General features: G+C 34.7%; 1 protein-coding gene across 1 annotated transcript in view; it reads left to right on the top strand.

Moving 5' to 3' along the window:
* LOC111139356 (CHM, Rab escort protein 1) overlaps window positions 1–11,881 on the top strand; it is a 164,327-nt gene that overhangs the window by 93,952 nt on the left and 58,494 nt on the right. The window contains exons 6-8 of the mRNA XM_022491620.1: window positions 1,065–1,181; window positions 1,688–1,808; window positions 3,502–3,727. Coding sequence (XP_022347328.1) covers window positions 1,065–1,181; window positions 1,688–1,808; window positions 3,502–3,727 — 464 coding nt within the window. The remainder of the gene's footprint in view (window positions 1–1,064; window positions 1,182–1,687; window positions 1,809–3,501; window positions 3,728–11,881) is intronic.

Here is an 11,881-nt window from a genome sequence, read left to right as displayed (position 1 = left end):
TCAATAAACCCGCCCAACTGCCAAAATAGCAATGCTAGTTTTGTTCTGTACAATGCTGGGCTTTATAAAATTCACCTAACTAATATTGATTTTCAGAGTCCTTACTGACCTCTTGGATGCTCAGACTAACAGTTTGGATTGATTTTTGAAATTCCCTTTCTCTTTGTATTAAAGCTGATTGTTTTTTTTCCCTCCCCTATTAGAGATGTAACATTTACATTTTTAACATTTATTGAGTCAGACACTTAAAAGTATATCAGTATAGGACATTGCCGAATGTGTTGCACTTAACCATGTGGTTAAATTTAGAACAGGCAAGATAATACTGTTGAAGTTGTTTTTGTCTAATATTGGTTATGAGAGATGTGGAAGATTAAATCAATTCCTATTGTGCATGCTGGCAATAACTATCATCCTCACTTCTTGAGAAAGACATATCTCATATAAATCTAGACTGCTAGGATTATAGAGGGACCTTAAAATTCAACTCTTGTGGTGGAAATATATAACCACTCTTTTTCTTTTTTGTTTGGTGAGGAAGTCCAGCGAGCTGGTGTCTTCTTAATAACCACCTGCCCTTATATAAGGCTACAGTCTCTTATTCAAAACCCTTGGGCCTGGTGTGTTCTGTTATTTAGATTTAAAAAATTATTTTGGGAAATAATACACTACATGTGCTGGTATGCTATATATGAGGCAACATTCTTAGCAGTCTTTAATTAATTAAACTAATTAATTAAACCTATTAATATTTCTGCAGTCAGATGTACGAATGTTCACAGTAAGCAGGGCAAAGATAGAAGAGCCTTATAACAGTTTGGGTCATTTTGTTGTCAAACTATTTATGGAAAAACTTTGGATTCCAGAGTTTTTTGGGTTTTGAATTTCAGATAATCAGTTGTAAACCTGTAATAAAATATGTTATGTACTGCAATATTAATATGTATAATGCTTTTTACAAATATTTAAAAATATAATGGAATTATATGTCTTTATTTAGCATTTATCAGTTTTTCCACAATTTTGCCTTTTACTTCATCCTGTAAAATATTTTCTTTGTACAGCTGCTGTATTCTCGAGGATTGCTAATTGATCTTTTAATCAAATCTAATGTAAGTCGATATGCAGAGTTCAAAAATATTACCAGGATTCTTGCATTTCGAGAAGGAAGAGTGGAACAGGTACTTTGCTTACTCAAGTGTTGCGATGGAGTATGAACTTAAGTTATTATGATTTGTTTTGGAAGGATAAGCAAGTAGGATTGTTATTTTCCTGGCAAAGCAGTGAATTCCAATCCCGTATGGGAAAAATAAATAGTTAAGAGATTACTCAATTAAAATTTTTACTGTAAATATTTTCATGAGTTATTCTGAAGCCTGATGTTGGTGTTGAAAAATGGTTACTATTAGGCAGTATTGCTAGATTTGAGCTGTCATTTGTACCCAGTTAGGGGTGACATGCCATTGGCCTTTTAATGGCATAAAGAGCAACTTGGCAGAATTAAGTAAGAGAGCTCACAAGTTAATTAGCTTTGAACCTAACAGAGATGCCATTAGAACTGATGGAAGGTAACACAGATGTCTAGAATGGAAATAATTATCTTATTATAGTTAAAGGGGAAAAAGTGTGATTTGGAATACTTGTATCACTAGGAGGCAGTTTCTTAACTTACAATCATGTTTTTCAGGTTCCTTGTTCTAGAGCAGATGTCTTTAATAGCAAACAACTTACTATGGTAGAAAAACGAATGCTAATGAAGTTTCTTACATTTTGTATGGAGTATGAAAAACATCCTGATCAATATAAAGGTATTGTTTGCCATTAAATTGTGTTCTCTAATTATTTGAACTTTCTTATTTTAATATGCTTGCTCTGATGTAAGCCACTCATGTCTTTGTTAAAGTACATTTCTTACTCTGCACTATCCAGTAGGTTAGCCAGGAACAACATGTACTTATTTAAATTAAAATTAATTAAAATTAAATAAAATTTAAAATTCAGTTCCTCAGTTGGACTAGCCATATTTGAAGTGCTTAGGAGCCACATGTGGTTATTAGCTACTATGGCTACAGTACACCTATAGAATGTTTTCATCATTGTGGAAGTGCTATGCTGGGTGTTTAGTTTTTATTTTTACTAATTAAATACTGCTGTTAACTAATTCTTCATAGATGAAAGTCTCTTTTCATTGTTCTTTTAATTTTTTTCAGCAGTGAAAAAAATCTGTGTATTTTTTCATTTTCCCAGGATTACTTTTGCTTGGTATATTGACTTACTCATTTTTACTGATTAAGAAAAAGAGGCTAGATGGTATGGGGAGTGTGAACCACTGTATTAGAGTCTAGTCTTGGCTTTGACCCAAATCATACAGTTACTTCAGAGTCTGTTGAAAATTGAATATCTCAGTATCAGAGCTTTATACTTTTTAGTGCATTGGGCTGGAAACATTATCCAAAATCAGAATGTTCTGTTGATGTTTCATTTATAAAGTTACAATGAGAAATATAGCAGTATTTTTTTTTACTTGATGGAATATTAGAAGTCAAGCTCTTACTCTTAAAGCTTCATGTCCATAAGACACTGCCAAATCATCCTTCACAGTGGTGTAAACTTATGTTATCTCAGTAAATTTTTATAATCTTTACTTTTTTTCTTTTGTCACGGAATTGTATTTCCTACCACTAACAGTCTAGTTACATTTTTTTTCCTCTTCTTTAAATGAATAGTTTCTAGGTCCCTTGTTTTGAGGTGTGATGTAAGGCAGTAAGACTGGTTCCATTAGCCACACAGAAATTACCTTTATTACTTTTTAGTCATAGTTTATTGTTCTTAGTTTTAGTAAGAAATATACATTTCCAAAAAATTAAGTATCGCTCTATCACTGTTTTCACCAAAAAATTGTCGTTTGTCATATGTATTTAATATTTCAAAGTGTAATTATTGACATTATTGGGGCATCTGGGTGGCTCAGTGGGTTAAACCTCTGCCTTCAGCTCAGGTCATGGTCTCAGGGTCCTGGGATCGAGCCCCGCGTCAGACTCTGCTGAGCAGGGAGCCTGCTTCCCCATCTCTTTCTGCCTGCCTCTCTGCCTACTTGTGCTTGCTCTCTCTGTGTCAAATAAATAAATAAAATCTTTAAAAAAATTATTGACATTATTTGGAAATTTAAAGATAACAAAGTAAATATTGCCACTTACGTAAACCTATTGTGATGGTTAATGAATTACTTAATGTTTTTCTAGTTTTTCTTTAATTTATTTAATTTTTAAAAAAAGATTCATCATTTAAAGCTTGGAAATTGTGCCATTAGTTCAATTAAGATAGTAAAATTGTTTCTAGTTCTTTTTTTCCCCTAACATCTGTGGTCTCTGTTCAAAATGTAATATTATACGACCTTGGTCCCTTGCCAAGTGTCTTGAACAGGCTTGATGTATTTTGTGCAGTGTTTTTAAAGTGAAGTTTGGTTCTAATTTTAATTGATCAATTTTTATCTTTACATAGCCTATGAGGAGATTACATTTTCCGAGTATTTAAAAACACAGAAATTAACCCCCAGCCTCCAGTACTTTGTCCTGCATTCAATTGCAATGACATCAGAGAAAGCCAGCAATACCATAGATGGTCTCAAAGCTACCAAAAACTTTCTTCACTGCCTTGGACGTTATGGCAACACTCCATTTTTGTTTCCTTTATATGGCCAAGGAGAACTTCCTCAGTGTTTCTGCAGGTAAGATTGACATTGGTTCTCTTTTCTCTTCTTAAGGTAATACTTAAATAATGGATGAAAATTAAAAAGACAAAAATGAGATTTATTCAATATTTTGTATATGCAAGCATACTTTGTTGTTCTCCTCTTTTATAAATCTCTATATTTGCCTACCTACGTATCTAAATGATATATTCAGTTTGGCCTGTGTGTGAACTTCGTAAAATAAAACCGTACTGTAAATTCCTTATTTCACTCAATATTATGTTTCAAAGCATCTTCCTTGTTTTGCATAATTACAGTTATTTTCATTGCTATGTAGTATTCCACTGTGAATACACCACAGTTTTTCCATTTTTCTTCTGGTAGACACAAGATGTTTCCAGGATTTTTTTGTTTTTGTTTTTTTGTTTTTTGTTTTGTTTTGTTTTCTGCTATTAACATACACATCCTTGTGTATGTTTCAGGATATACATGTTCAAGAATTTCTCTAGGATATATATCTAGGAGTAGAATTTCCAAGTCATGGGGTATATGAATATTCATACAAGATAGTACCCAAATTTTTCTCCAGAGCATTAAACCAGTTTATCAGTAGATAAGAATTTCCATAGGTCTACATCTTTGCCAATGTTTGTTAGTAGATTTTTAAGTTTTTTTCAACCCGACTCATATGAAATATCCTCGCATTATACTTTTATTTTGCATTTTGTAGATTACTTATGTGGTGGGGCATCTTCTCATATGGTTATTGGATATTCATGTTTTCTTTTTGGTGAAATGCATGTTTCTATGTTTTTCCCATTTGTCTATTGGGTTATTGTATTTTCCTTATTGATTTATAGAGTTTTTATTCTGAATACTAATCTTTTCTTAATTGTATGTGTTGTATATATCTTGCTTTATGGTATTCATGATACATGAGGTCATTAAGATTAATGTGGTCAAACATAACAATCCTTTCTTTTTATATGTAGCACCTTTAGGGCAGTGGAGCATAGTAGTAAAAAATCTGGACTATGGAGACAGACTACCTAGATTTAAGTCCTGGCTTCTCCATTCGTTGGCCATGTAGCCTTGAGCAAGTTTCGCAGCCTCTCAGTATGTTTTCAAAGAATCAACTTTGTGGCTTTTTGATTCTTTCTATTATAGCTTTGTGTTCCTAGTTCGTTCATTTCCATTCTTTATTATCCCTGTTTTGCTTTCTTTGGGTTTTATTCCACTCATCCCTCCCCTTTTCTGTCCTTGCCAATTCTTAGGATGAAACCCAATGTTAAATATATATCTTTTTTTTATTTTCTAATGTAAGCATTTAAGATGATAAAGTGCCAACTCCTGTTTTGACTCTTCACAGTTATATATTATTTTCATTGTCTTTTAGTCCTAAATATCTTAGTTTTCATTTTGATTTTTTCATTGACCCATGAATTGCTATGAGAGGTTTTATTTTATTTTATTTTATTTTATATTTTATTTTAAAGATTTATTTATTTGACAGAGAGAGCACAAGCATGGGGAGCGGGAGAGGGAGAAGCAGAATCTTGGCTGAGCAGGGAGCCCGATGTGGGGCTCGATTCTGGGAGTCTGGGATCATGACCTGAACTGAAGACAGGTGCTTAACTGACTGAGCCACCCAGGCACCCCATTATGAGAGGTTTTAACATAGCTGATTTGGTTCATTCTTTTGGTCTTACCATCTAATTTTATTATAGAAAATTAAGTTATGTCTGGAAATTAAGTTTTTTTAAAATTTAAATTCAATTAGCCAACATAGTGTATATCATTAGTTTTTGATATATGTTCAGTGATTTATTAGTTGCATGTAACACCCAGTGCTCATCACATCACATGCCCTCCTTTAATGTCCATCACGCAGTTACTCCATCTCCCCATCCTCCTCCCTATCCGCAGCCCTCAGTTTTTTTCCCCAAGAGTCTCTCATGGTTTGTCTCCCTCTGAGAGTTTTCCCTCCCTTCCCCTATTGTTCTCTGCCCTCTTTCTTATATTCCACATATTAGTGAAACCATATGATAATTGTCTTTCTCTGATAGCATGATACCCTCCATTTCCATCCATGTCATTGTAAGTGGTAGATATTCATCCTTTCTAATGCCTGAGTAATATTCCATTGTATATACAAACCACATATTCTTTATCATTCATTTGTTTAAGGATGTCTCAGCTCCTTCCATAGTATGGCTATCATGGACATTGTTGCTGTGGAAAATATGTTTTTGTGGTATTAATACTTTGGACGTTATTTTATGACTTAGTATATCATGAATTTTTGTAATTTTTCCATTTGTGTTCAAGAAGAATGTGTTCTTGGGCACAGGGTTCTCTAATTATTGGTCTTGGAGCCTAATAAGGTAGACTTTGGGTTGTAATTTGCAATTTTTTTTGTGATTTGCAAATTTTATTGAGTTTTTTTTTCCTTTCATCTACCAATAATAAAGTATTTTTTAAAGGTAATTCTTTTTTTAAAAAAAGATTTTATTTATTTATTTGACAGAGATCACAAGTAGGCAGAGAGGCAGGCAGTGAGAGAGAGGAGGAAGCAGGCTCCCCACGGAGCAGAGAGCCCGATGTGGGGCTTGATCCCAGGACCCTGGGATCATGACCTGAGCCGAAGGCAGAGGCTTTAACCTACTGAGCCACCCAGGTGCCCCAATAATACAGTATTTTGAAATCTCCCATTATGATGTTTGATTTGTCAATTTCTCCCTATAATTCTCTCAATTTTTACCTTTTACTTATTTTGAGGCAATTTATTAAGATCATTTAAATTTATAACTTTAATCTTCCTGATGAATTTAATATTTTACATTATTTGCTGACTTTCTCCATCCTTAATAATGCATTTTTTATCTTAAAGGCTACTTTGGTATTCAAATAGCTACTACAACTTATTAGTATTTGCCTATTATGTCTTTCTCCATCTCTGTTTTTCAGCTTTTATGAGTCTATATTTGGGGCTATAAATAGCAAATTATTATATATTGTTAATCCCATCTGACATTCTCTGTCCTTTACCAAGCAGAAGTGGATCTTGTTAATAGGAGTCTGTTCCTTCCTTCCGAAGTATCTAATTTTAAAAGTTCCTCTAGTTAACATCTGTTGGCAGTAAATGCCTAGTTTGTGTGTTTATGAACATAACTGTTTTTTTTTCCTTTTTGTCTTGAGTGAAGATTTGTGAGGTAAACACTTCTAGGTTGGCAGTTCTTTTTTCTCAGTACTTTAAATCCAGTCCTTTGGATTCCTTTTTTGCTTTTGAAAAATTGGTATCAGCCTAATTGTCATTTCTTTATAAATCCTATTTCTTTTCTCTCAGGTTTTTTTTTTTTTTTAAGATTTATTTATTTATTTATTTGACAGAGACACAGAGAGAAGGAACACAAGCAGGGGAAGTGAGAAAGGGAGAAGAAGGCTTCCTGCTGAGCAGGGAGCCCCATGTGGTCTCCAATACCAGGATTCTGGGATCATGACCTGAGCCAAAGGCACACGCTTAACAACTAAGCCACCCAGGTGCCCTCTCTCAGGTTTTGTTTTGTTTTGTTTTGTTTTTTTAAAGATTTTATTTATTTATTAACAGAGAGAGAGAGAGAGAGATCACAAGTAGTCGGAGAGGCTGGCAGAGAGAGGGGGAAGCAGACTGCCTTCTGAGCAGAGAGCTGTATGTGGTGCTCTATCCCATGACCCTGAGATCATGACCTGAGCCCAAGGCAGAGGCTTAACCCACTGAGCCGCCCAGGTGCCCCTCTCAGGTTGTTTTTATGATAGTTTGTTTTTGGTATTCTGCATTTTCACTACAGTGAATTTAGGTGTTTCTTTGTCTTTATCTAGCTTGGTATAGGTTAAACCATATGTAATTAACAATATTAAACCATTTTGACCTATACTTCCATATGGCTCAAACAACTTCAGTGTATTTCCTCTATTTGTGTATTGTCATTTATCATTTTGGAAAATTATCAGCCAGAATTTTTGCAAATACTGGTTTTCCTCCATTGTCTCTCTTCTCACCTTTTTGGAACCCTGAATAGAAATGTTTTAGAATTTTGTTTTCTTTCATCTCTTTCTTAATCTCTCTTTCATGCTTTCTGTCTCCTTGTTATTCTGGCTATATCCTGGGTACTTTATTAAGGTCTCCTTTCCAGTTTATTAGTTCTCTGTATTTGTCTCTGATATGTAGTTTATTCCTCTTATTTTTTAATTCAGTATTGTACACTTTGATTTGTAGAAGCTCTGTTCCTTCTCTCCCCAACTCTTTCTTGTTGTTTGATAATCTCTTTTGCTTGTTCATTTTGTTCAATATATCTTACGTTCTGCCATGTATTGTTTCTTTTGATTCATGTTATTGGTTTAGTTTTTTAGGCCATGCTTATCTTTGAGAGTTTATCTTTGATTGGTTTTAATCTTTGGAAATCTAGGGATCCAAACTAAGGATGCTTTCCTTCAAGGATTATTTGTGTTTGCTTCAGCTGGAAGGCACTAAGATTTGGGACCATTTCATCTCCTTTCAGGGGATCCTTCTTTTTTAAATTTAAATTGAATTAGCCAACATATAGTACATCATTAGTTTCAGATGGAGTGTTCAATAATTCATCAGTTGCGTATAATAAGAGGATCCTTTCTTATTAAAGGAGCCCCAGGTACAGCTCCCACAGTGATTAGAATGAGCAACAAGACTTTTTTTTTTAAACATAAAAGTAAAACTTTATTAGAAATGTATGTTAGAACAAACCAATAGTTACGAGACTGGAACTGGGTGAGGGAGTGGGTTGAATAGGTGATGGGGATTAAGGAGTGCACTTGTGATGAACACTGGGTGTTGTATGGAAGTGTTGAATCACTATATTGTACACCTGAAAAGTAAAATTACATTGTATGTTAACTAACTGGAATTTAAATAAAAACTTAAAAAGTGCATCTCATAGTGACATGACTGTTTAAAAACATGGTTCATGTATCTTGGGAAGACTGTTACTTATGGCTAGAATGAAAACTTGCTTTTTTAAATATAAAGATTTTATTTATTTATTTGACACAGATAGAGTACAAGCAGGGGCAGCAACAGGGAGAGGGAAAAGAAGGCTCCCACTGGGCAGAGATCCCCAACCTGGGGCTTGATCCCAGGACCCTGGGATCATGGCCTGAACCAAAGGCAAACACTTAACCAACTGAGCCACCCAGGTGCCCCAAGTCTTTTTTTTTTTTTTAATTGGAGTGTTTTTTTTGCTTTTTTTTTCTTGAAACTTTGAATTTAGCTCAGGGTTTGTTTGTACTGTGTGTGTGTATTTGGGGTTGAAGAGTTTCTTGTAGATGTTTCTTTTCTTTTATTTCTTTCCATCTCAGCAGTGCAATAAAAGTCATGCTTAATGTGAAAAGTCATTTTTTGATAGAAACAAAGAGGTCCCTTCATAGTATCCAGTCCAATAAACTGCTGGAAGTAGAGATTCTCCAGCCCACATTTCTTAACCATGCGGAGGTGAGAATGTTATAAATTTGGAAGTTATTTAATTCTGAATATGAAGGTCTGTGTATTTCTAGACAAACTCTTCCTCCTTCAGTTACTTGCCAAAGTAGGGATGAATAGGGAGTATCATTTCCCATAGGACCAGAGGTCTTCCTATCAATTTAAACTAAGAAGGAGGTTTGTGGATTTCTTAATCATTTTTTTTCCTCTTCCTATGGCATTGCCCAATTTAAAAGGAGCCACACTGTTTTCTCTTCTATTGCCACTTGCTACTCACTCTGCAGAACTTTTAGGTAAGGAATGGGACAGAATGAACAGATCACTGGGGAGTGAGCAGAAGCTTACTGGTTTCCTTACCATTTTTTGAAAATGGAATTTAAAAAAATTGTTTTTATTAACATATGTATTACTAGCCCCAGGGGTACAGGTCTGTGAATCGCCAGGTTTACACACTTCATAGCACATACCTTCCCCAGTGTCCATAACCCCTCTCCCGATCCCCCTCCCCCGGCAACCCTCAGTTTGCTTTGTGAGATTAAGAGGCTCTTATGGTTTGTCTCCCTCCCGATCCCATTTTGTTTCATTTATTCTTTTCCTACCCCCCAAGCCCCCCATGTTGCCTCTCAGTTTCCTCATATCAGGGAGATAATATGATAATTGTCTTTCTCTGATTTATTTCGCTAAGCATAATACCCTCTAGTTCCATCCATGTCATCACAAATGGCAAGATTTCAGAAAATGGAATTTTTAACCTCGTTCCTATTTTTCCACTAAATTCCTGCATTTCCTTTCCTAATTCAGATCATGTTTACATCTTGTAAATACTAATTGGTGTTTGTTGTTTTTAAGGGAAAAGTCACTAAAAAGTTTTGTTTGTCCTATACTGATAAAGAATTTCAAAATGAGACCTTATATGTGTTGGATCCTAGATAAAAAAGATCTTTTCCCCGGAAATGATTGTACTCTCTTTTTTTTTTTAAGATGATTTATTTATTTTAGAGAGAGTGTGAGAGTAAGACCATGCGCTTGCACACCTGCTCACATGTGTGCATGCTCACATGCGCATGAGTAGGTGGAGGGGCCATTGGAGTGGGAGCTGGGGAGAGAAGCATTCCAGGTCAAGCCCAGAGCCAGGGTTTGATCTCACAGCCCTGAGATTAGGACCTGATCCAAAATCAAGAGTCAGAAGTTCAACTGACTAGCCCCCCAGGTGCCCTGTACCCTCTTTAAGCCTGAGTTTTTATCAGCCTTCTATATCTTTTTTTTCCTCAGCAGAGTGTATCTCAGAATTTTGTGTATGATACAGATTTAATGTTTGTTATAAAAATTATACCTCACTCTCTGCAATTTGAACTGACACTTTCAGGGAATTATATAATTAAATGTATATATGTATAGATAGTTGATTAAAAACAAAACATCTTTCCATTGTTTTTGAAGTAGTATATTAAACTTTTGGGTCATTCTTTGGTAATTAAAGTAAATATGAATTCTGTAAGGTGTATAAAATATATATACACTTATACATATACATATGTATGTGAATTAAAATAAAAATAGATTAGCCTAGGGATATTAACTTAACTTTACATTTGATTCTCTGCATCATAGTTTATAATTTCATATAAATGTTGTTTTGTTTCTCTCCTAAAGTCGTAACACTACTACCATCTATACATCATAGCCTTCACTTTCTATCACCAGGTTATCAGAATTAGGTGTCACCTGTTCTGTGATTTCTAACCACCATCCTTTATTCTGTTTTATTATAAGCCTAAGCATTTCTCAGCCAGTTACAGTGGGTACTCATCAAGGCTGCTGTTATAAATGGCATGCATGCATATCTATGTGAGGATTCAAAGACATTTGTAAGTCATATCCTTGTATTCTGAATGAATTCTGCATAAACAGTATTACATTTTAACTACTAGAGATAACTTTCATGAGTAAACACTCTTTGAGGTTTTTGTCCATTTAAATAGGTAGATTCTTTTAAAAGGATTATTTATTTAAGAGAGCAAGTGAGCAAGCAGGAGAGGGTCAGAGGGGGAGAGATAAGCAGACTCTCCACTCACTGCACAGCACGAAGCTGGGCTCCATCCAGGACCTTGAGATCATGACCTGAGCTGGACTCTAAGAGTCAGACACTTAGCCGACTGAACCACCCAGGTTCCCTGGTATATTTTTTTTTAAATAAAAAATATGAAGCTTACTTATTGTACTACTTCCTACCCATTAATATGACATAAGTTGGACTGTTTTGGAAGAAAAGTCATTGAAACCTATATATTTTTCTAGTCTAGCAAACCATAGAATTTTCCCTACCATATATTAGTTGATTAATATTTTTTCTGGCACACTGGATAGGATATATGTGCAGTATATAGGTTTTTAGACTCTCACAATATATCTTCCAAACAGAAGTCCTTTTTAAGCCCTAACTTATTTCTGTTATCTGTATGGTTGATACCATAGTAGCCTTTAGAACTACTTTCTAGTTCAGACTAGGTTTCACATAATGTGTTATAACCTGTGAAATGGAACAGTACCAGTGGGATCAAACAAACTTCACACTTTTAAAAATTTTTATTTTTTTATAAATATATAATGTATTTTTAGCCCCGGGGTACAGGTCTGTGAATCGCCAGGTTTACACACTTCACAGCACTCAACACAGCACACACCCCCCCTCAATGTCC

This window comes from Enhydra lutris, unplaced genomic scaffold (assembly GCF_002288905.1).
Source record: "Enhydra lutris kenyoni isolate GAN:26980312 unplaced genomic scaffold, ASM228890v2 scaffoldscaffold102, whole genome shotgun sequence".
NCBI lineage: Eukaryota > Metazoa > Chordata > Mammalia > Carnivora > Mustelidae > Enhydra > Enhydra lutris.
This window is presented reverse-complemented; position numbering and strand designations above follow the sequence as displayed.